This window comes from Lampetra planeri, chromosome 4 (assembly GCF_965212315.1).
Source record: "Lampetra planeri chromosome 4, kcLamPlan1.2.h2, whole genome shotgun sequence".
Lineage (NCBI taxonomy): Eukaryota > Metazoa > Chordata > Hyperoartia > Petromyzontiformes > Petromyzontidae > Lampetra > Lampetra planeri.
In genome coordinates, this window is record NC_136110.1 from 5073300 (window position 1) to 5099727 (window position 26428).

The 26428-nt window shown below is 43.3% G+C and overlaps 1 protein-coding gene and 1 long non-coding RNA gene across 2 annotated transcripts in view; one reads left to right on the forward strand and one right to left on the reverse strand.

The window, feature by feature from the left end:
* LOC144717606 (disintegrin and metalloproteinase domain-containing protein 12-like) overlaps nt 1-26428 on the forward strand; it is a 169660-nt gene that overhangs the window by 127228 nt on the left and 16004 nt on the right. The window contains exons 12-17 of the mRNA XM_078593103.1: nt 7059-7236; nt 7552-7641; nt 19027-19222; nt 20893-21001; nt 22497-22695; nt 25941-26018. Of these exons, the coding sequence (XP_078449229.1) occupies nt 7059-7236; nt 7552-7641; nt 19027-19222; nt 20893-21001; nt 22497-22695; nt 25941-26018 (850 nt within the window). The remainder of the gene's footprint in view (nt 1-7058; nt 7237-7551; nt 7642-19026; nt 19223-20892; nt 21002-22496; nt 22696-25940; nt 26019-26428) is intronic.
* Nucleotides 23455-24437, reverse strand: LOC144717608 (uncharacterized). The gene is made up of 2 exons (XR_013585127.1): nt 24218-24437; nt 23455-24038 (listed from the first exon to the last, which is right to left on the reverse strand). It is a non-coding gene; the product is annotated as an uncharacterized LOC144717608 (long non-coding RNA).

Below are 26428 nucleotides of genomic sequence, written 5' to 3' on the forward strand. Positions count from 1 at the left end.
ACCCCCACTTGGAATTTCATTGAGAGGCAGACACAAGGCCGTAGCCATGGAGTCAACATTGTGGGGGGGGGGCAAATCTTCCAGGGTGTCTGGGGGTTCCAACCCAGAAAAAGATCTAAATTTGGAAACTAATTTCCTGCCTAAAATATTCTAAACTTCACTAACACATGGGATGGACTTTTTTTTTTACAATAATGTCTAATCGTGTATTGTATTACATTGCTCTGTTTTAACTTTTTTTTACCATTTCTTGTTTCATTGTATGTAATGGCAGAGATTAGGGATTAATAAAGAACAATCATAACCACAATCATATGAACAGAAATCTATGCATTGATTTATGTGAAGACAAGTCCAGATATTGTGGCCAAGGTTCATCAAATTGTTGTTTTTATTTACATAGCATAGCTATTTTTATAGCAATATATTGGGGGGGGGGACATTTTGTGCATATTTGAATATTTATTTGGGGGGATGTGTCCCCCCCAATATATATTATAATTACGGCCTTGGGCGGACAGAGGAACAAGTGTGTTAGAGAACATCCGTGGGTTAATGATATAATTTATACTGTTAAGAAAAGTAAGTGGGCTTTGGGCATGACACGTCATTGATGGGGGGGGGGGGGATGGTGCCCGAAGGTCAGGCATAGTTGGGGGAAAATCGTTATTTAGACTAGAGGAATCCGATTAACTATGAAGCTCTTTTTCACAGATGTCCAGGAGATGGAGCGATTAAATTAGTTGCGTGCAGGTGCTGGGCAGATTGTCACATCGCTGGATTGTAAGGGATGGGAGCAGCTTCGGCAGGCCCTCATCCAGCAGTGGATTGACCATGGCTGATAAAGATGGGAGTCTTAACCCTTTCTTTTTCAGGAGGGTTTTCCATTGCGATGCCATGTGGAGTGACATTGCATTCTGGAGTAAATAGATACGTGAGAGTAGATAATACTTCTGTTCCAGGTATTCATACTCTTAGGTTTTTTTCGGTAAAGTCACGTAGGTAAAAACATTAAAATTAATAAAAGTAAAATAAATAAAAATCACGACGTTTCGGAGGCAACACAAGCTTCCGTCTTCAGGTGGAACCGTCACAGCCACGACAGCTGTGTCAAGTTACTTGACACTTCGTGATTTTTATTTTATTTTACTTTTATTAATTTTAATGTTTTTACCTACGTGACTTTACCGAAAAAACCTAAGAGTATGAATCCTTGCAGTCACGAAAGCTTCAAATCTAGAATCTGTTCCAGGTCTGTACCAGTCTGAACTGATCTGCACATAACTATGTATGCCTTCGTTACATTTCCCAGAAAAATCTCTGGCTCATGTATCGCGTCTGAGAACAAATATTCTGGGCAACATTTATCATCACGGAAACTCACCAGTTTAAAATAACACCGCCCACTTCCTTTCCACACCCTTGGGTTTGGAGGTTGTTACCAAGCACAAACAACAACAACAAATTCAACACGTTCCGTTCCAGATTTATGTATCTCTGTGATATCTGTCTCTACTTATATGTCTGTCTATATGTCTCTGGTTCTGTGTTTTATCTCTCTTTCAAATTTAGCATTCTCAGGAAGAACGTAATCAACCAGGTAGGGTGTTGACTGTTATGTTATCCGACTCTCTGTTGTATTACATTTCATTTCTAAGTATACTAGATTTATACTATGGGAACCTCATTTGCCAGTAAAAATATGATAATTGGTTCTTTACCCTTCTATCTGGCAACAAAACTGACACCTTTTTACAAGGAGTCATGTTTGCATAGACCGCAATACCTGCAGTCATAATACAAACAAAAGAACATAACTCTGATAATGTGCACTGTCCTTAAAGTTGATTGATCCACACCCGAGACAGCTTTCCTTAGAGCCTAGTCTCATATGGGTTGGACCAGATGACGCCAAAAGGCGCACAACTCAAAGACAATGCACCATCAGAGTATGAGAGCTCGGGGCAAGCATCTACACTATGGGAACCTCATTTGCCAGTAAAAATATGATAATTGGTTCTTTACCCTTCTATCTGGCAACAAAACTGACACCTTTTTACAAGGAGTCATGTTTGCATAGACCGCAATACCTGCAGTCATAATACAAACAAAAGAACATAACTCTGATAATGTGCACTGTCCTTAAAGTTGATTGATCCACACCCGAGACAGCTTTCCTTAGAGCCTAGTCTCATATGGGTTGGACCAGATGACGCCAAAAGGCGCACAACTCAAAGACAATGCACCATCAGAGTATGAGAGCTCGGGGCAAGCATCTACACTATGGGAACCTCATTTGCCAGTAAAAATATGATAATTGGTTCTTTACCCTTCTATCTGGCAACAAAACTGACACCTTTTTACAAGGAGTCATGTTTGCATAGACCGCAATACCTGCAGTCATAATACAAACAAAAGAACATAACTCTGATAATGTGCACTGTCCTTAAAGTTGATTGATCCACACCCGAGACAGCTTTCCTTAGAGCCTAGTCTCATATGGGTTGGACCAGATGACGCCAAAAGGCGCACAACTCAAAGACAATGCACCATCAGAGTATGAGAGCTCGGGGCAAGCATCTACACTATGGGAACCTCATTTGCCAGTAAAAATATGATAATTGGTTCTTTACCCTTCTATCTGGCAACAAAACTGACACCTTTTTACAAGGAGTCATGTTTGCATAGACCGCAATACCTGCAGTCATAATACAAACAAAAGAACATAACTCTGATAATGTGCACTGTCCTTAAAGTTGATTGATCCACACCCGAGACAGCTTTCCTTAGAGCCTAGTCTCATATGGGTTGGACCAGATGACGCCAAAAGGCGCACAACTCAAAGACAATGCACCATCAGAGTATGAGAGCTCGGGGCAAGCATCTACACTATGGGAACCTCATTTGCCAGTAAAAATATGATAATTGGTTCTTTACCCTTCTATCTGGCAACAAAACTGACACCTTTTTACAAGGAGTCATGTTTGCATAGACCGCAATACCTGCAGTCATAATACAAACAAAAGAACATAACTCTGATAATGTGCACTGTCCTTAAAGTTGATTGATCCACACCCGAGACAGCTTTCCTTAGAGCCTAGTCTCATATGGGTTGGACCAGATGACGCCAAAAGGCGCACAACTCAAAGACAATGCACCATCAGAGTATGAGAGCTCGGGGCAAGCATCTACACTATGGGAACCTCATTTGCCAGTAAAAATATGATAATTGGTTCTTTACCCTTCTATCTGGCAACAAAACTGACACCTTTTTACAAGGAGTCATGTTTGCATAGACCGCAATACCTGCAGTCATAATACAAACAAAAGAACATAACTCTGATAATGTGCACTGTCCTTAAAGTTGATTGATCCACACCCGAGACAGCTTTCCTTAGGCTCTAAGGAAAGCTGTCTCGGGTGTGGATCAATCAACTTTAAGGACAGTGCACATTATCAGAGTTATGTTCTTTTGTTTGTATTATGACTGCAGGTATTGCGGTCTATGCAAACATGACTCCTTGTAAAAAGGTGTCAGTTTTGTTGCCAGATAGAAGGGTAAAGAACCAATTATCATATTTTTACTGGCAAATGAGGTTCCCATAGTGTAGATGCTTGCCCCGAGCTCTCATACTCTGATGGTGCATTGTCTTTGAGTTGTGCGCCTTTTGGCGTCATCTGGTCCAACCCATATGAGACTAGGCTCTAAGGAAAGCTGTCTCGGGTGTGGATCAATCAACTTTAAGGACAGTGCACATTATCAGAGTTATGTTCTTTTGTTTGTATTATGACTGCAGGTATTGCGGTCTATGCAAACATGACTCCTTGTAAAAAGGTGTCAGTTTTGTTGCCAGATAGAAGGGTAAAGAACCAATTATCATATTTTTACTGGCAAATGAGGTTCCCATAGTGTAGATGCTTGCCCCGAGCTCTCATACTCTGATGGTGCATTGTCTTTGAGTTGTGCGCCTTTTGGCGTCATCTGGTCCAACCCATATGAGACTAGGCTCTAAGGAAAGCTGTCTCGGGTGTGGATCAATCAACTTTAAGGACAGTGCACATTATCAGAGTTATGTTCTTTTGTTTGTATTATGACTGCAGGTATTGCGGTCTATGCAAACATGACTCCTTGTAAAAAGGTGTCAGTTTTGTTGCCAGATAGAAGGGTAAAGAACCAATTATCATATTTTTACTGGCAAATGAGGTTCCCATAGTGTAGATGCTTGCCCCGAGCTCTCATACTCTGATGGTGCATTGTCTTTGAGTTGTGCGCCTTTTGGCGTCATCTGGTCCAACCCATATGAGACTAGGCTCTAAGGAAAGCTGTCTCGGGTGTGGATCAATCAACTTTAAGGACAGTGCACATTATCAGAGTTATGTTCTTTTGTTTGTATTATGACTGCAGGTATTGCGGTCTATGCAAACATGACTCCTTGTAAAAAGGTGTCAGTTTTGTTGCCAGATAGAAGGGTAAAGAACCAATTATCATATTTTTACTGGCAAATGAGGTTCCCATAGTGTAGATGCTTGCCCCGAGCTCTCATACTCTGATGGTGCATTGTCTTTGAGTTGTGCGCCTTTTGGCGTCATCTGGTCCAACCCATATGAGACTAGGCTCTAAGGAAAGCTGTCTCGGGTGTGGATCAATCAACTTTAAGGACAGTGCACATTATCAGAGTTATGTTCTTTTGTTTGTATTATGACTGCAGGTATTGCGGTCTATGCAAACATGACTCCTTGTAAAAAGGTGTCAGTTTTGTTGCCAGATAGAAGGGTAAAGAACCAATTATCATATTTTTACTGGCAAATGAGGTTCCCATAGTGTAGATGCTTGCCCCGAGCTCTCATACTCTGATGGTGCATTGTCTTTGAGTTGTGCGCCTTTTGGCGTCATCTGGTCCAACCCATATGAGACTAGGCTCTAAGGAAAGCTGTCTCGGGTGTGGATCAATCAACTTTAAGGACAGTGCACATTATCAGAGTTATGTTCTTTTGTTTGTATTATGACTGCAGGTATTGCGGTCTATGCAAACATGACTCCTTGTAAAAAGGTGTCAGTTTTGTTGCCAGATAGAAGGGTAAAGAACCAATTATCATATTTTTACTGGCAAATGAGGTTCCCATAGTGTAGATGCTTGCCCCGAGCTCTCATACTCTGATGGTGCATTGTCTTTGAGTTGTGCGCCTTTTGGCGTCATCTGGTCCAACCCATATGAGACTAGGCTCTAAGGAAAGCTGTCTCGGGTGTGGATCAATCAACTTTAAGGACAGTGCACATTATCAGAGTTATGTTCTTTTGTTTGTATTATGACTGCAGGTATTGCGGTCTATGCAAACATGACTCCTTGTAAAAAGGTGTCAGTTTTGTTGCCAGATAGAAGGGTAAAGAACCAATTATCATACTAGATTTATGTTTCTATTTCATTTATACCTGATGATGATTGCTTGTGTTGCAATCAAAACATCGTATGCTAGTATTTAATTGATTATTTTCTCTTTATACGTGACTTTACCGAAATAACCAAAGAGTAATTCATGCAGTCACGAAAGCTCCAAATTAAGTACGTTCCGTGTCAATAATGCTGTGACCTTAAAAGGAAAGATATATGATAGATGACGTTTCGGGCAATGGCTAGAGAAAATATCACTTTAATAAAGGTAGTTTAACTCGCTTTGCCCATGTAGGTCCGTGTTGCGTTAGCACAGTTGGCTATGCATGGTGTGAAATACATTCAACAGACATAACATGTGTATGCAAAACTAAATCTGCAATGGAATTAGATCCACTTTGTATCAATGCTGATCACACATTAGTCATGCTTCCATGGCGTAAGCCTAACATAAATGACGTCACTCAATGCTTTGTGGTAGCAGCATGATGGGATGCCGCTGTGGTATTGTAATGGTTCGCACAATGGTTGCAATCCAGAGGTCACTGATTCATTTTTCCCGGCAAGGACGTTGAAACAGTGGGCGAGTTTCTTAAAACACTATGCACCGCTGACCACCGAACAGTATGAATGGGTACAGTGCAATTGTGTCAATCATCAAGTGTGTGTGGTGTGGTCAAGTGTGGGAACTCCGTCTTGCCAGCATGGAAGAGTAGGCCAATAGGGACTCTCTAAAACTCATTCACATGCATGCCCTTCAGCCAGCAGTGGCATGAGCGGCAATTGCAGGATCATACCTGCAATAGTTTTTAATCTGGGCATGAGCGGTGCTCACCTTCAATCCATCATTTTAGAGGCATGAACTGGTGGATCACCCAGATCTGTGCTCCTCCTAAACCCTCTGGGCTGCAAGATGTCCAGAACGTGGTAGCATAACGTGAGGTCTAAACAACATGCCTGTGTGGACCTTCGAGTGGTATCCTCCCATATTCACGTTGTTTTCTCCCTGCACCGATGTTTCCTTCCACATGCAAACGCACTCCTTGCAATTGAATTGTCCAAACATCCCGATGCAGGTCGCCTTTGAGCAGCAGTCTTAAGAATCCGTGAAGCTTTCTTAGGGTGGTACGGTGGATATCGTCATTCATTATGGAACCGGCGTTTGATGACCAGCCATGGATAACGCCAGTCGCCAGTGATATCTGGACTGGTTCTGTGGCCCCTCCCATTACCAACCCACCAGTGATCAGTGTGGTCAAGTAATGAGTAATTTGCGGGTAGTTTTCAAATTTAACACATTCGGATCCTTAATGCCAGCAATACAATGGCCACTGTGAATCAGACGTGCGGCACCTTAGCATTATCATGGTCATTGCACCCGCGGTGATAATCAGGGCGGCCGCTGAATTCGAGCCATGAGCCTCTGCAACGAGCGACCGACGGCACTACCGCGCTGGCCCATGTCACCGCCCAATTGCCCCCCGTGACATTTCAGCAGGCAACGTCCGTTTTAAAACGACAGCGCACATTCACGGTGGCTTTGCACTTTAAGAATGGCGCAGGCACCAAACGTGCTCGTGCGCAGTATTTCATTCGAGTACGCCCCTTCGGTGTCTGTAGCGCTCTCTCTTTGTGTGTTGTTGTCGTCGTCGTATTTGTGTCGAGAAGGCACCCATTCCCGAGCAAGTTCAGCAGCTGCAGTACCCGAGACCTGGACAGCAGCCTGTCTAAGGGAGGCGGCATGTGTCTTTACAACATGCCGGACGTCCGGGACCTTTACGGAGGAAAGCGCTGCGGGAACGGCTACGTGGAAGATGGTGAACAGTGTGATTGTGGCGAGATTGAGGTGAGTGCCCTTCTCAATGCAAAGCCGTTCATGTGGACACTTAACCTTCTAGAACAATTCAATTAATGGATACATACGTACATGTCATGCAGATGTTGTGCATATTTGTATATACAATTCCACGATGTTTTATATTGCAAAACAGCTTATCTATCCGGGTTTTAGGTTTCGTACCAAAAAAAAATGGATGTTGTGAGTGAAAAACTTTATGTAAATGCACTGATTGAGGGTGATAAATTGTCATGGAGTCTTGAGGTTAAAAACCAAAATTGCCATGGCTTTGATCCTTGACCTGGGTGCATCTTCTTCCTGCAGGAGTGTGATAATCCCTGTTGCAATGCTAATAACTGCACCCTGAGGGCCGGCGCTGAATGTGCGCACGGAATGTGCTGTCAAGATTGCCAGGTGAGTGGATCTGCGACTGCGTGTGTGTGTAGCAGCGGTACTGTAGTGGTTAGTGCGCTGCGCTACGAACCCGGCGAGACGGGTTCCTATCGGTCCTGGGCCTCCCGTAGGTCGACTCGGCCACAAATGAGTACGTGGTGCGGTGTGTAAATTTCACCACTCGGGAGACAAAGGCGGCCGGGTGTGGTGCTGGCCACCCACCCCCTTGTGTGCCATACAGGCCTTCATAGGTGCTCACTAAAAGCATTTGCTCCGACAGTTTGTTAAAGCTGTATGGGAGATCTATTTCTTTGGGTTGCAGCCGTCATGCGGACACACACTTAATAAGGTGGGAGAAAGCATTGAGAGCTACAGGAATGATGAATAAATAACTAAGCACCTGCTGTATAAGAAATTTAAAATTCTTCAAACCAATACCGCCAAACGAATGTGACCTATTTAGGGACTACGTGTATTTATTTATTTGGTTATTTATTCATGGTCCATTCCAGTGTTCGATATTGTGCATGTCACATTCACAATGTATTTTATACATTTGGGATGAAAAGTTACAAATAATAACTTAAACTTTCGCTGTGATTGTTTCACATAATTGTGCAGGCATTTTTTTGTATGTACTACGGTAGGGGCTTGTATATATATGCACATGCCTTTGTGGCAAGGTTTGCTTTTATTACTTGCTGGTCTCCATGGAAAAAAAGCTTCATGGCTCATCAGATTCCTCCAGCCTAAATCAATGTAATCTAAGCAGGTGTTGGTTATATCAGGACTGTGCTTATGGCAGTGGTGCTTACATACACCTTCTGCTGTGTTGCATGTCCTAGTCTCGTGCACTTGCTGGTCAAGAGCTCACTTTTTGCTACATACACAGTGACATACGATGCTCCTGGAAGTCAGGCATCCGTAACGGAGAAAACACATTTGAATAATGTTCAAATTGTGCATTCAATTTGGTGGCAATGCATTCCCTACGTCGTAGGTAACTATGGGTTACAGCACTGTGAATCAGACCGCCTATCCTGTTGGTTTTCACAAGTCATTCGTATCATGTCTGCTCATTGCTCACTTACTTGGTAATCCAGCCATAAGACTGCCCATACCTTTCATGTTTAACAATCCGAATGGGCGGTGTGCAGCGGCACGTTTCCTCCTCCTCCTCAAACATGTTCACAGATATCCTCTCACCATTGTAATCGTAGTCCGCACGCCATCTTATAACAAAGAATGTCCATGCGTGTAATGCCTAGCAACATCAAATAGACATTAAATCACTCCGAATAACCAAATTTACCTAGACGGCCAACCTCTCATGAAATCTTAGAAGGCTAAGAAGGATGGATCCTGGTTAGTACCTGGACAGGAGGGGGACCACCTGTGAGTGGCGGGTGTTGCTTTACCGGTTGGGTTATTAATAATAATTCAAATCTATAATTGCGCATTCCATCCTATGATCCCAATGCCCAATGCGTGAAAAGCAGGAAATGAAAACAGAGCCAGGGCAACCGACCAAACTAAAGAGGGAAGGCCACTTTATAAAGAGATGGGGTTTTCAAAGCAGACTTGAATCTATCTACCGACTCCGAATGCCTGATTTTAAGTGACAAGGCGTCCCAATAGTTTGGGTGCCACGCTAACAAAAGCCCGATCGCCAAAAAGAGTGCAACCTAGAGCCCTGGGAGTGCTGAGCAGTTGGAAATCAGAACATCTTAAGGACCTTGATGGAATATAAAAATGTATTAGTTGTTGGCTTATTCATAGGCTAATCAACACACATTATGCATGCACGTTAAGCATGCATACCATGCCTGTACATCCTGCAAGGTGTTGCATGTTACTGCCCCCCCCCCCTCCCCCACCTTAACTCCAGTTTCAAACATTTTGGACACAAAACGTAATGACACATGATAACTGCGCTAAAGGTGTACATGTATATGTGTGTTTATTGTCACAAGTAGTGTTTGTTTGACACGTTCATTTTAAACAACTTAATTCTGCTGGCTAAAGTGCACGTGTTTGTTGAAACGCTTGGCCAGGAAAATGCCAGTGCACAGCAATGGATTATTGAATCTATCTGTGCGAAGCTTTTGAGCATTGCTGCCTCGTGCGTGCAGATTGGCTCCGGGTATTTTGGTTTGAAATTAACTTAGTTGTATTCATGTCTTTTTAACCAACTTTTAATCATTTTTTTGCCGCTTTAAGTTTTGGTCATAAAACGAAATACCAACGTTTTAAGTACGAAACACAAATGGAACAAAATTAATTAATTAATCAAGTATGATCTTTGCATTGCATAACAATTTTTCAATCATGATTACTCTGCTTTTAACGCGCATATCTGAAACTTTGATAATTACACCATGAACCTTTTTTGGTTGCGAGATTCAAAAGAACAGCAATTATTTATTGTGACATTTTATACCTCCATTCAATTTGCAATGATGAATGTGTGCATTTTGTCTTGGAATATATTATTCATTAGTATTGTAGGTGGTTTCATTTTAGTGTTTTCTGGAAAAGTTATAAATAACATATTCGTAGGGTATTTTGTGTGTTTTTTTTAAATAAATATATAACACTTTCCAATTCCTATTCAAGCATTAAAGCTTACCATCACCCACACTTCAGTTTTGCATCGTTACAAAACGCAAAATCTTTTTTCCAATAAACTCTGCCTGTGGCGCTTTCTTATGTACCTCATTACCTCTACCGCATCTGCCCCTGCTTCAAGAATCATTATTCTAGACTGCATTCGATCGCCTTAAGTGAGAAAAGGGTCATACGACGGTTATGTTTGTTGCTCTTTGTGAGTTCTATTTAATGACATCACATGGGGAGGGTGTCCGGGGGATGGAGAACCACCCACGTGTGACCACCCCACGGCCATTTCCTCAGTGACTGACCAACCGAGACCACAGCAGGGGTCACGAAACAGAGACGCATGTACGTATGTTGAACTTCTTACGCGCCATACGTAGCCAGCAGTACTCATCGGAGGTGCAGGGGGAAGGAAAACAAACCAAACGCGCACAAAAATTAGTTCTAAAGAAGTGAGTTTTCAATTTAGATCTCAAAGTGCATCACTGCCAGTGGCTTGCTAATAAATGACTGACACCATACTCTTTTGGTTTTTCGGTAAAGTCACGTAGGTATAAAATAAAATAAATGAAAACAACTAAATTATTTTATTTTTTACCTACGTGACTTTACCGAAAAAACCAAAGAGTATGAATCATTTCAGTCACGAAAGCTTCAAATCTAGAATGACTGACACCAGCGAGAAACAAGAAATGGGTTCTGAAATTACCCCATTTTTTAATTATCCTTTTTTTTTTAAGAACATACAGCAACACGGGTCAATGCTAGTTATCCCCCCCTCCCCCCACCTTCCTCCCACATTTCCCTCCCCATTTAGGGGTCCCAGTTGTCTAATGAGCCTGCATGGGTAACCTGGCCCACTATATCATTCCGACTGTCGCTGCCTGCCATGTGACCTGCAATGCCACCGCGCTTCTGAGTCTCTCTATTTTCCCATCTTGTCATGAAGAGACAGACGCCTTCCAGGCATCCACTCTACGTCCGTCCTTGTGGAAGAGGCACGTAGATGACACGTTCGTCATCTGGCCACATGGCCGACCAGCTCTAAACCAATTCCTCAACCACATCAATTCCATAAACCCAGCCATCACATTCACCATGGAGGTGGAAGAGGATGGCAAGCTACCATTCTTGGATCTTTTAATCGAAAAGAGACCAGATGGCTCAATGGGACACTGTCTACTGGAAAGCCACCCATACGGATGCCTATCTAAAACCTGACTCCTACCACCATCCATCCCAGAAGAATTCCCTCATCAAAACGCTACACCATAGAGCTTGATGTATTTCCGACCATCATCACCTGGCCAGTGAACTGGAACAAGTACATCAAGCTCTCAAGGTGAATGGATATTCAGACCACACAAACCGTAATGCTATAACCCCAACCGTTGGGAAAGAACCATCTGAAGACCCAAGTAAAAAATCATCAACTTTCAATACATAGCAGGGGTCACCAAAAAGATTTCCAAAATCATGAGCAAACACAAGATCCAGGTTAGATTTAACACAGTACATAAAATTCGTGATCTGATCCCATCTGTGAAGGATGTGATCCCTGACATGCAATACCCCGGCGTCTACAAACTAAGCTGTGTCTGCGGCATTGGGGAAACTAAGCGACACGTCTCGGACCGTGTTCATGAACATAAGGCATAACTGAAACACGGTAGTACCAATACCTCGGCCATGACTGATCATTGTTTTAATGCGGTGGGCTCACACAAAATTGATTTCTCTAAGACGAAGGTACTTTGCAAACCCACTGGCTATCAACAAATATTCGTTCATGAAGCCATCCATATTATACAGACACATACACAATTTCAACAGAGAAGATGGGTACAAACTCAGCAATCACTGAAAAGACGTTATCAACCAGTTTAAGTCATAACTGGCTGTGATGTTTCCATTCTACCACCTTCAGATGTTAGCCACCTCAGCGCGCTCGCCGTGGAGGCCGCTCACCGATATTACATTGACATGCAAATGTTTTACCTGGCAGCCCTTTAATTGGTGGAAAACCCAACATCGTCGTGGTCGCCGCCCACCACTTACATTAACATTAGCTGCCCCGCCCATGCTGCTGACATTTGGGATACGCCCATTTAAAACCTTTATAAACAGTTTGCCTTTAGAAGCTAACCTCCTTTTCCTGATGACGACCGCTTGTGTTGCGATCGAAACGTCGTAGGTTTTTGTTACTTTCTTTAAACCTATCTACATGACTTTACCGAAAGACCCAAAGAATATGAAAAAAAGACTCGGCCCAGGCTTGTGTTGAGCATGACACCAAGGTGCTTGAGTCTCCATAATGGCACGAGATTGAGGGGGTTGGCGGGGGGTGGTATAAGATTTATGATTGCTGGGCACTGGAATGGTGTTCTAATGTCTATAATAAGAGCGTCAGTGACCACTGTAGTAATGATCACATATTCCTTCAATATGAGCGTGTCCCGTGAAGTAAGAGTGGCAGGGGTTTGGTGACTCATTGGTTAGAGCTCTTCTCACCGTAAAGCTGGCGATCTGAATTTCCCTGATGTGGCTGACGTCCGTGGGACGTGATAATACAGACTAGTCCTCGACCTCCCCTTGACCAAGCTACGCTGACCAAGCGTGGTGAAGTATGGCCCAACAACACCGATGATTGATATGGTTTGGATAGGCCGTCGTACAGGAGGAGATTGACTTGTAACGTGTACAACGATCTGTAAATTACAAAAAATGTATTGTTATTTTGAATGTAGATCTGTTACAAAAGGGACAAAGAAATGTAAGCGGATGATATAAATTATATTTGTATTGTTACTTGGTTTTCAAATTAAAATGAGAGGATTGTTTGAGATGAACGGTGACAAAATAATGATCAAATAAGAACAGAGAGATGTTAATTAAGAACCATCCTTGGCCCCTGGTGCCTCGTGCCGAAGTGAGCTATACTCGAGGTCGGAGGTGTCGCCGAACATTAATACACGATTCCGCAATTTCGTAAAATAGCTCCTCGACGAATAAAAAAAATCGCACGATTGAAAATATTTCATCAAACTTCTACTTGTTTTGCCACGCGTGAGAGAACATTTGAATTTCTCTGCATAGCAAAGGTTGAGGGCAATGTGCGCTATCATAATGTGTCAATATACTGTACCCTGTCATTACTAATTTACTCTGCATGCGTGTGCATATCCTACGCAAGTTTGGCGAACCTGTCATTTGATAACAAATAAGGCAGCTGACCTTAAGCATGCAACTTTTGTCGTAGGCTGATCATGGCAATGGAGGTTCGATGGCCGTGTTCAAATTAAATTCAACTTCTCCAAATTCAGTACAACATTTCTCGGATTAAAATACCCAGTCACTGACCCGCATTACTGTTATACTAGTGTAATAAAGGTCGTTGAGGCGACTTCTGAAATCCGTCTTTTATTCAACTTGTATTACAGCTTTCCTTCACGCTGCTGACAGACAGCGTGCGAGGGATAGATAGAGAGAGACGCGCCGCCACGTGGCAACCCAGAGCCCTGCTCCCGCGTGGCCCCCTTCCTCTGTTCGTTCCCGTTCTGACCACGTGTCGTTCGTCTCCACCCCTATTTAATACCCGGGTCACGTGGTACGTTTCCACCAATCCTGGTTAGCCTCCATGGAATATTCCAGGCTCCCTCGTAAGCTTCCGGGACCACGCCCCTGACTCATCTCCCCATTGGCTGTGGCCAAAGCCAGCAGAACCAATCCTCTACTTACAGCTGTCACCTTTCCATTACATTAGGGCCACGCCCCTAGGCTTCCCCCCATTGGCTATAGACCAGGACCGGCAGAGCCAATCATCATGACGAGTTGTGATACGTCAGTGAGCCGGATATATCCTCACATTACACTAGTTAGTAGCCAGCGTGTTTACGGAATGTGCTATGGTATGTTGTTTCTGAATGGTGGCGAATGCACTTCGTAAAATGTGCTGTTTATAAAGTTAATTATGGACCCAAATGTGACCGTTAACGTTACGCACAGCGCAGTGGTCGCGTAATAGAGCACGGCTACACTAACGGGCGCTCGAGAGCTCCCGCGAGTGCACGCTGTTCTGCCAGCAGTGGTGTGAGTGAGCAATTGCAAGGCTGCACCTTTGCAATTTTATTGAAAAAAAGTGGTGTGCTCACGTGAAATGTATCAATAGTGACTGCAGATTTATAGATTTTTTTTTAAACATGATGCATGTTTTATGTTTATAATCTAAGACAAACTACTCTGTAAATGAGCAAGAATGCATTGATGTAATTGAATGAATATCAATTCTAATGCTCAGAATACGTGCATTGTATTGTGCGTGCAAACATTGATGTTTTTCGATTCATGTGTTCTACATAATGGGTTTAGATTACCAAATCAGAACGCAGCTGCCAGACTCCTCACCTGCAAATGAGACTGCATCAACCCCTTGTACTCAATCCCTTCACTTGCTCCCAATTCAATCTGAGATCCATTCGAAGATCGCACTCACCATCTTAGATATCCTCCATGGACTCGCCCCTGCCCATCTCTCATCTCCCATCGCACTCCCCGCTTCTACAACTCAAGAGCTTCTGTTGAAGTTCAGTTATAACCTCTGCTTCGTGGGAGGTTGCTCATTCTCCCCTCCCCGCAAGAGTCTGGAAGTCCCTGTCCCCCCAGTACAGACTAAAAACATTACAATTTTCCACCAGTGACTGTTTCTATCTTCAAATAAATTCGCACGCCGTGTCGGTGCGACATCTTGAGATACGGTTACATTTTAGACGCTTGCATGAATCCTCATTTTCATATTCCTTTGTATTGAATGAAATCACCGTCCTCAATCGCGACAATTCGCAGTGGGAGTTGGGCAGGGTGTTTGGGGGAGGTGGGAGGCATGCATCGTGCCACCTCTTCTTGGTTCCCATTGTAAAGATCAGTTTCATTTCAGACAAATTCCATCAACGTTTCCCAGCAGCAGCAGCATCAACAAACAATTCTGGCACTGTTACCCATATACACGTTGCCCATTGTACACATGACCAAAATGTCTCTGTCCCAGCCACAATTCTCCCTGTCTCCCGTGTGCAATCGGTGAGCTTTTCATGACCATGAACTGATTTCCTCTGATTCTGTGTTTTTTGTTGTTATTCAACTCATCCATTACTCGGGCAGTCTGAACATCGTGGATGTTCTTTGACATTTAAAGTTAGGGTTTACGATTCGTGGTGATGTGGGACACATGCAAAATAATTATTTCGGTATACATTTTGTCACTTCAATAAAATGAAACGTGTTTATTGGAGGTAAGTCAACATCTGATAGACTGGTACCCTTTTAACAGCTTTATTGTTCAATTTCCTTTGCTCTGGATATTTTAGTAGCATTTTCATTAAACGACATGGCATTTTATATTAATTTTTTTTAACTAAGGTTAAAATCATGCATGCATTATCTGCCGTTCATTTGGGCACCCGTCCATAAATATCAGGCTTTTACGTTGTTTACCGCATTTTTGTTGTTGTTGTTGTTTACAAACAATACCTCGATGGTACCGAGATATTCGACAGATTTACATGCTCGAAAATTGTACTTTTAATACGTAGGATTTCACATAATTCACATCCTCTAGAAATGTGCAGCAATTTTTTTGGTTGGTGTAATGAACTTTGAAAAACACTCTGCAAGGAAATTGTCTGTATATAAATTGATGGTAATGAGATATCCCAACGGAAAAACTACAGATATTCTGAAACCGTCGCTTTGTGAAGTTATAGCCATTCCACGGTGGATAATGAACCTTTTCGATGCATGTCGGTTAACCAGAAATTAGATGCGTTTGAACCACATTTCCAACGGAAGTGGGAGCCAAAGTGGAACCAAAATGTAATTGTCAAATATACATAACCAAAAAAGCATATTTAATACTATAAATACCAGTTCCCTTTATATTGATCCATTTTAAAACGCAACGACATTCAACCCAGCATCAGAACACACGGACCACATCTTGTTTTTTTTATTACACAATTTTGGTCTTTTCATTTTAGAAAAAAAATTTCTGTAACATAAAAGAAATGAACTGTAAAGTAATGTTCTTTGTTTAATTTCTTTACATATCGTCATTGCATTTGTTAATATAAATGTGACCAAAAGGGCTTGATATTGGCTTGTTTCAGTCAATTATGAGTGATGAGTCATTTGTAATTAATTGTAAAATTGGCTTCTGGGACATTCAAAGTACTCTCATTTAGCCTGTAAGAAAAGAATACATGTAAGAGTTCCAATTTTTCAGTTGAGAGGGGAAATAATAACTGTGTTCCAGGGCAGCTTGACATTGAAGGATAAAATACTGTATGCCATTGCACAATCTATGATTCCTTAACACAGAGATCAGAGAGTCTTGAGATCCCTGTGGAATCAAAGTCAATTAAGGAGACGAAACTGTCTCTAGCATTCATTAAAACATTTTTTATTACAAATCCTGCTGCAAAGTCTGTTAATTTTGAGCAAACGCAACCGACTTTATCCTCACTAACAAATGTGATTGTTGTTGGCATTAGCCATACTAATGGTGTGGAAGTGGGAACCCCACACATATGGTTCCCAGAGGTTAAGTTCGCAGCGGTGAGCATTGGTGACGATGCTGTGCTGATGAGTCCTAAGGATAACGAAACTGGTCCACATTTGTCCTCACTGCATCACCTCTGCTGCTGCCAGTTGGTCATATTTTATGACATTAATTTTGATGGTGGCCTCAGAAGAGAGGACCACAATGCACTTCTTGAGGAAATGCGAATGTTTTTTTGCATAATTCACAAAGGCACAGATATTTTAAGAATCCTGGATTTATGAAAAAAAAATTGTGTTGTAGCATTCAATCAAAGTGGGTCGGACCAGTACCACAATGACTAGCACACTGCGCTTTGAACCTGTTATTATTTAATAGAGTGTTTGATTAATGTTGTGTTATACCTTACGGTATTGTTTTATATTAACAAAAAAGCAAGGGTTATTTCAATGCTACAGAGACATTGACAGCTAGCCTCAAATATATTATTCACTGCATTGGTATCGCATCTCACTGGTGTGTGTTCCATAATGACATGTCCAGGACATGCTATCAATCTAAATGGCATTCTCCAGTATGAAAAGGCCCATGCGATTGCTTTATTTGAAAGAACTAAGACCAGCGATGTACCATAAAACTGGTCAGTCTGAAGCTATGTTCCAACAGTAAGCCTATGCCTTTATAGACTGTGAACCAGGGGCGGTTTCTTCATTAGGGCGATTGGGCGACGCACCACCAATGTCATTCAACCACAGAGTCACGCTAGCCGTCACTGTGCCTCTGGATATAGTCCAATCAGCATCATGCTACGTTCTGTGGAGTACCGCCTCTTTTTGGGTGATTTCCCTCCAGCTGAGAATCGCCCCGAGTGGTCCCATAGACTTACATTCAAAGATGTTTTTTTTCGAACGGGGGCGCTGCAATGCATTCTCTATGGCTTCCGGGAGGGCTCGCCCTAACGTGCTTACGTCATCATACGTGCTTACGTCATCATACGTAAGCACGTTTCATCCAACAATATAATTTGTCGCCACCTAGTGGAATCTTTAATAAAAGAAACTTGAGTGGTTTGTTTTAATAGTGAGTATAGAAACAAACAAGATGTATTGTAAGAGTCACTTTATTTTTCATTAATATTAAAGAAGTGAAGTTGCCTTTACATGCTTAAGCTGTTAATTTATCCATTGCATGGGTGGACCTTATCCTTATCAATCATCCAGACATTTGCCCCCCCTGAGAGATTTTGCAGGAGCCGCCACTGCTGTGAACATAACATAATCAGCGTACGCCCTTGCGGTTAATGCTCGCGCCAGCCAGAGTTTGATCATTTCTTGAGCGTTACATGTTTGCACAAAACCAACACAAACTGTTTGTTTATTGGTGGAGTGTGGATCCAAATGTTCTGGTCCTAGCTCCAAGTGACCGGCTTTGAAAAATAATACCGGGAAATGTTACTCTGCTTATTAACGACACACATTGTTATCCCTGCTTGTGTTTATTCAAACTAAGGGTGAAAGCATCAGTGCATTAGCTCCTTTCGTCTGTTTGCCTGCCTGTAACATGGGGTCAAGATAACTCTTGTAACAATGGCAGCAGACATCGTGCTGCTCGCAGCAGACATCACGGCTTTCGCGAGTTTCACCTAAAGACGATGGCTTGTGTTGCTATCGAAACGTCGTGATTTCTACCTACGTGACTTACCGAAAGAACCAAAGAGTATGGCTTCCTGCAGTCATGAAAGCTTCAAATCAAGAATGAGAGAGACTTACCCTAAAAAAAATTGACCAAATGTATCAAATGAGTTGCATAAAACTAGGAAACAAAAACCAAACCAAAAAGGGATTATGTGCAAATATGTGTATGCGATTTGCCCTGACTGCTACTCATCAGCTTCCGCACTGCAGTTGTAGATCTAAAGACCCAGTGATTGAGGCTATCGCCCCCTTGCCACCCTCAAAATTGGTATTTTACTTATGTTCACCATCTAAAATACATTGAGTTTGTATTTTATTTGATCATATTTCTTTTATTATTATTATTAACGTAGAGCCCTGTTAAGAAACCTTGACATTTCAAAACTGCATCCACCCCCCCCAGGAAGTTTATATATCCGCCTCTGCCATACTAGTAATTAAATAATGACATGCTTCCGAGGACAAAACACATGTTGGAAAGCATTACGGAATCCACGCGCATGCCTGATTTTTACTGCCTCGTTTTCTTTTTGGCATTCGCAGCTGAAGCCATCCGGGACCCGGTGTCGTGACCCCACCAACACCTGTGACCTGCCCGAGTACTGCAATGGAGGGTCGCCCCACTGTCCACCCAACGTGTACCTGCTGGACGGTTACCCGTGCCATGGCAAGGAGGCATATTGCTACAACGGCATGTGCCTCACGCACGAGCAGCAGTGTGTCACACTGTGGGGCTCAGGTATGGGATGAATGTGTGTGTGTGTGATAGTGTAGCGGTTAGCGCGCTGCGCTATGAACCCAATGACCCGAGACCGATTCTCTCTCATAGCCAAAACTGGTGACCTTGTTTAGGTCGACTAGGCCCTAAATTAGGACTTGGTGTGTAAACATCAGCATCGCGGACACAAAGGCAGCCAGGTGTGGTACTGGCCACCCACCCCCTCGTGTGCCCTGCCGGCCTTAATAGGTGGTTGTTAACAGCACTTGTTACAACAGGGGAGTGGTGTGGATGTGGGGAGTCTTAGTGTAATGGCGAAATACGATGAGCCTAGTAACCGTGGCTCGTTGCATTAACTTATTCTGGGCCAGCCATATGTCGACTTAGTCGTGAAGAGGTATCTTGATGGTGTCATGTAAAGATTAGCACTGGACAGATAAAGGGGGCCAAACGTGAAACTGGCCAAACAAAACCTCCTCGAGTGTTCTGCCGGCTTTCATCGGTGCTTGCCAACAGCACTTGCCTACAGCACTTGCCCCAGCAGTCAGTGCAGGCTATAGAGGACATCTGGCAGAGATGACTATTACCCATGGGAGTGCATTTTAACTGTGATCGTTGGTGTCTGTTATTTTCCAGTGTGAGGCAAGAATGGTGACCATATGTTTATTTCATACAAATTGGGTTATTCTTTATTCCAAGTGGTGTACGGATGTCTGATTTGTTTGGACTGGTAGTGGATAAGGATAGAGAACAGCCGTAAAATAAACATACATCTTGCCAATTGTTTGACCTGTGCTTGTACATTTTAAACTCTGAAAAACACGGTTGTGAAATAGGTGTTTGTGAAGGGCACCCACTTGGGGTCTTAACGTGGCTGACAATACATGGAACTAAAATTAAACAACTTTGCAACAACATGGAAATATGGCGAGGTGTCACTTATATTCTGATAATAAGCAGATGTTATTTTGCAGCTTGTAACATTTTTTCATTCCTTATTAACTTGCTTTTTGTTATTTTAGAGGCTTCTGTCAATGTGAAGAGTCACATGCTGGTGTATCTTGACGTAGTATTTATGTGGAAGGTAAAGGTGCAGCCCTGCAATTTCTTGCTTAGACCGCTGCCTGAAGAACGGTCCCCACGAGGAGGGGGGAGCTCTATAGAACCCCTCTAGATGGTGGGAGTTCCAACACTTTACCTCCACCACATTCGACCTGCCGCATGACTAACTGCTGCCTACCTATTTATACTGCCGGGTGGACAGAGGTGATGGGATTTAAGAAACCTGCCCCATTGCTTCAACGCACCGGTGACCTCTGTATTGCAAGCAGAGGTCGCAACCGGGTACCCGATAGCCGTACCCTACCCGATACCCGGCCGGGTACGGGTAGGGTACGGGTACGGCCGGGTACGGGTACCCGTTTGCACCCTGGTGCGGCCGGGTACGGGTACGGGTAAGGAATCAAAACCCGTTTGCGACCTCTGATTGCAAGACCAGCGTGCTAACCGTTGCACAATGACAGGATACCGTTATCTACGTACACATACGTATGCAAGTTTATTCATTGCATGGCTATTCTGTATTTATATGAAGCCGCATTTCTGTTTCCGTTCGAGGTAGGCCAAACTGGCCAACTTGAACCTCCAGCGATCTTGGCGAGCAAATGTAATTCCTTTGTTATTGTTTTTAGGCTCAAAACCTGCTCCAGAAATATGCTTTGCCAACGTGAACTCAGCCGGAGACCAGTACGGGAACTGTGGGAAGGACTCCAAGGCCGTCTACATGAAATGCAAGGCCAGGTGCCATACAGTGTGATATACTACAGGATACACCGCGATACCAATTCCAACAATAACACAATTCCACAAAGAGAAGAACAACATTTGTACTGGCTGCCTGTTTGTCAAATAACAATCAGATAAGATGCCTGCTAGGCATGTCACAGTTGTTGCCCTCGTCACAACAAGTGTGCTGTTGCTAGGTATAACTTTGACAAAAGACAAAATTGCTACGCACATGTTACGAGTGGGAAGCCCGTTCAGATTAAACTGAAACATTACTTTCAGGGCCCAGTGATGTTTCACCCCCCCCCCCCCCCATCTGTTATACAACAGAGAGGGATGAGGGACAATCGCACAATACGTAGCCAACTGATTTGCACGGTTGGCTACATACGGTGCGAAAGAAGTTCAACATACATACATACATAATTCTTAACAGGGCTCACCTAATCCACCATGCTTTAATAAATGTTAGAAAATATAAGCAGTGCTATGGGGGCTGATAAGCCAACATATCGTGTGCATGTCACCAGCTTCCCAGTGACCACCTCAGTCATTGAAATTGGTGGAGCATTCAGTGAGGCGTTGACCGGACAAGCGAGTATGACTTGCCGCTTGCTTCATGGTGGGAGCTGAAAAGTATGCTCACGAAGCATTTCTTTGTTAGTAGAAAGTAAACATAATTCTTCTTCTTGGTTCTTTCGGTAAAGTCACGTAGAAGGGAAATAATAAGTCCATTCAGACGCTGTCTTTCCGACAGCCCTGTTCTTCACCTGAGGACGGCTGCTTGCGTTGTGGCCGAAACGTCGTGAGAATTGTATTTTATTATGTTTTATTTTTATTCTTTTATTATTTCCCTTCTACGTGACTTTACCGAAAGAACCAAGAAGATGAATCCATGCAGTCACGAAAGCTTTAAATCGAAAAATAAACATAATTGTAACCGTTGTCCAATTAGTTTATTTGCAATACCAGTTATCTATTCGGAGCTTTATTTTAAACATGCATTTTAATTGGCCACACTTATGTCGACAATTTACTTTATGACCGTCTTAAATTTCAAAAGTACAATTTTGAGAAAAGATTGTTTGCTGGGTAATTAAAACACCCCAAATTATGTTTTTACATGAACCATCTGCCAGTTATGACCGCTGGCTTCAATTTACACTTTGAGATCATTTAATTGGCACATGGTTTAAATTCCCTGCCATTAACACAACATAATTCACACATCTTTCCACTAACCAACGCATCCGCATGTTATTATACCGTGGGAACAGTCAAAATTTGATAATTGGGGAGCAATAATGTCACTGCACTCTATATCAGATTCAAACACCAAAAAAAGCTATTTCAACTTCCAACTCAGCACCGGGCGAGGACAATACAGTCTCCTGCTTTCGACACGTGCAACGTAATTGCCCATTCCCTGCAGGGCAGCACTCGGCACGTGCCGTATTTCCCTGCCATATTTTCGTGTCGCTGCTCACACCCGAATTCCCTTCCTTGGCAGCGACGTGAAGTGTGGGAAAATCCAGTGCCAGGGCGGCTCGGCGAGACCCGTCATCGGCACCAACGCCGTCAGCATCGACACCAACATCGCCGTGCCGGGCGGCGGCACGGTGCTATGCCGCGGCACGCACGTTTACCTGGGGGACGACATGCTCGACCCGGGCTTGGTTCTTACCGGCACCAAGTGCGGCGAGGGCAAGGTGGGGTCGAAGCTGCATTATGATGCCCCCACCCCACCCACCCCACCACCACCACCACCCCCGATCGTGTTTTCCTCCACGCAGAGTTGAAAATTGTGGGGTTATTACAGAGTGCAGTGGGCAAATAGAGAAGTCAGGTTTGTGTGGGAAATCGCTGAGTTCTTTCCATCAGATGTGTTAAGTTAAGAATAGTTTACTTGGGACTGTAGGTTTTTCTTGTGTGTTCTCGAATTGTGTACTGTATTGTGCCGAATGAGGAAGAGTGGTGGTGACCATTGTGGTATGGTGCAATGTTGGGTCCGTTTCTGGCGTCACAATACGATTTATATAATGTCCACTGTGGTGAGGCATAGTGCAGGCCACCCGGCAGTACACAGAAACGTGTAGACAGCAAGTGCCACGCACCGTCTTCTAGGGGCCAAAGCAACTCTCGCTTTGTTTGCCAGGTGATATGCACACACAGTAGGGGAGATGTGCCACAGCACCCCTCTGATGCCACACACACCTCCAAAACACACTATTTACATACTCTTAGTTCTTTCGGTAAAGTCACGTAGGTAAAAAATGAATTTAAAATTATTTTTTTATTAATTTTAGTTTCATTTTTTACCTACGTGACTTTACCGAAAGAACTAAGAGTATGAATCCTTGCAGTCACGAAAGCTTAAAATCTAGAATAAACACTATTTACATGTCACCCCCCCTCTTCCTCTGGTCCAATGCACACCCGACACATCCACACTTTCAATAAGTCACGATGCGATCGGTAATCATTTACCATACGGGTTCACCCTCAACCACACCGATGCTATTATGCAACCCCAACACAACACTGTTCAGGCAATTGCAATCAATAGGCTGGTACTATTACAATTCACCTGTGGCACACCCAAGGTCACCTGGCGATAACCTCACACCATGCGGGTTTGTGCAGTCGCTTCTCACCCATTGCGTCTGTACCGTGAGCATCACACCATTGCGAGACACCACACACAGTCTGCCCTCGCATAACAGGAATCGCTCCTGCCACCACACAAGTAACGTAACCATCCACACTTGAACCACGTCCGGGTTTGGTTAATTTCCCACACACTGGTTCACCTCGCGCAGCTCAACTCTGCACATGAACTGCAGTAAACTCAGTTCTCTCTAACTAGAACGGGTTACTACTACTTCACCAGTTCATTCAGACACAGACAACTCAACTGCCCACACACACTTGGTCCTCGGATTCTGAAGTGCGGTGTGAGTTGACCGCAGCTTGCAATGCACCAACACAGCCCACGCACATCCTCTCCACTTCTCTTCAGCTGGGAAACCCAGGCCAGAGCTTGTTCGCCATCCTGATGAGAAGGCGAGATGCCAGGGCTGGGTCCTTGCTCCCACCCCGGACTGTTACACAAGAAATGGCAGAGGGTGGGAAAAAAACCCACTGCCCTTTTCCATGCATAAAATAACACTCTACACTTCTCAATAATACTGTATGGTGGGGCAAAGAAATCACTAGCAGTTGAGTACTTACGGCTAGTGTATCCATCCAGCCCCTTCGATGCTGCTGCTGTTACTGCTGCTCCAAAGTTGTTGTCGTTGTGGCTTCCTCTTCTCCCTGCTTCACACTCTGCCTCTTTTATAGCACGAGCCCATAAAACCACACCAGCTAATTATTTAGGCTGGTCGAATTTGCCCCAAAACAGTTTTCCCCTCTCATGTACTGCATTACACTTGCTGAAAACCTCACTTGTGATGCATTGTGCCCGTGACAAATGGAATGACCTTTCGAAGTTTGCAAGGACAGGTCAACAAGTTCCTGTTTGAAATTGGGGGCCTTGTCGTGTTATCGCATGGCACATCACAGGGTTATAAGAACAGCTTTTATCCATTCATCCGTTCACATGTCTCGTAAGAATAAGTTTTGTCCTTGGATTATTTAACAGGATCTCGAAGCACCTTGCAACGCAAACAAGACGTAAAAAAAAAATCAACCACCGAGAGGAAAAGCTGGAACGCTCTTAATAAAATACGTTTCTGAATTAGTTGTACATTTATTCACGTAGTACTTTCACACATGTACGTTTTGCTAATTGCTTCGCTCGAATAAGTTACTAAATTACGTGTGAGGTCTTCTCAATATACACACACGCGTGTTTGCAAACCTGTTGTCGGTCCCCTGCTGGTCGGCGCGAGTTGGTGAAGGCGAGGGGGAGTGTAGGACGGCAATTGATGTTGCCACGCCGCCCTCTGCTGCCCACAACAGCCACTGTGCCTATTGATGGGACACGGTGGTCGTCCATCCAGAGTACTGTCCAGGCTCTCAAGCTTGCTTCTTTCGAAGATTTGATGATATCGGGAAAGTTTCCAGGTTACTTGGCCATGGGCTGCATGAGTCTGTGCAGATCAATTAAATTGGCATTTTTACTGAAAACTTTCGTGACTGCAGGAATTCATATTCTTTGGTTATTTCGGTAAAGTCACGTAGATTGAAAAATAATCATAAAAATAAAGTGAATAAAAAAACACTAATGTAGACTGTAGCATGGTTCTTAATCGGGGTGAGTTTACTGGCTGTCTATAATGTAGACTGTAGCCTGGTTATTAAGGTTGGTGAGTACTGGCAGTCTGTAATGTAGACTGTAGCAATGGTTATTAAGCTGGGTGAGTGTACTGGCAGTCTATAATTTAGACTGTAGCCTGGTTATTAACCTCGGTGAGTGTACTGGCAGTCTATAATGTAGACTGTAGCCTGGTTTTTAAGCTGATGAGTGTATTGGCTGTCTGTGATGTAGACTGTAGCAATTGTTATTAAACTGAGTGAGCGTACTGGCAGTCTATAATGTAATTTAAATAAATAAATGGGCTGTTGTCCCTGGTGGATAGATCACGGGATGTTAAAATATTCTAACTCTGCTTCAGTGCGCAGATGTCTATGTCATTGCCTCTCAGTATTTGGTCTTCTATGACAAATTGGTTTGTTATCTCTTCGTTTGTAATCTTTAATGAGACAACATAATGCAATATATGCCATTCTCTCATGTAGTCGCATGAATGTGATCCTGGCATTTGATATCTCCAAATTTATGAGCACTCTTTTTTTATCAATGCATAAAAATACCATGGAAATTGTCTGCAAATTACGTTTTTAAAAAGTGTGAAGAGGAACCCTTTTTAGTTGCATAATCCAATTTCTTTTTACATTTTACAAAGTTAATGTCAACTTAACGTGATTTTTATTCTTCTTGTTTTTGCAGATTTGCTACAACAGGCATTGCCAGAATGTGTCGATTTTAAAAACGGGCAACTGTGACACCAAATGCAATGGCCACGGGGTGAGTTTGCATATCTGCACGTGTTTACATGGTCTGAACAGCAATTCGTTTGAATCAAGAGATGTCTCATCTGTAGCTCTGCCAATCAGATACTGTCACTGATGGCTTTTCTCACATATACATGAGCATTATCCTTCAGCGTTCAGTGTCAAATGTTAAGCACTACACTGTCATGTCGCTAGCACTCGTGTCTGGGTCAGCACACAGCAATGCCCAAAAATAGAATAGGTTTCAGAGCATTGCTTGCAAGGGACGTGCAGCGGCGTGTAAGATTCGTCACTCTAATGTATACAGGGTATCTATAAAGGTGTCGTCCATTATTTTAAAAAGCTTAATTAGGGACAGCAGTTTGAACTGCCCGATCGAATTTGGGGGGGGGGGGGGGGGTGGGGGGGGGTTTGTGGAAGATG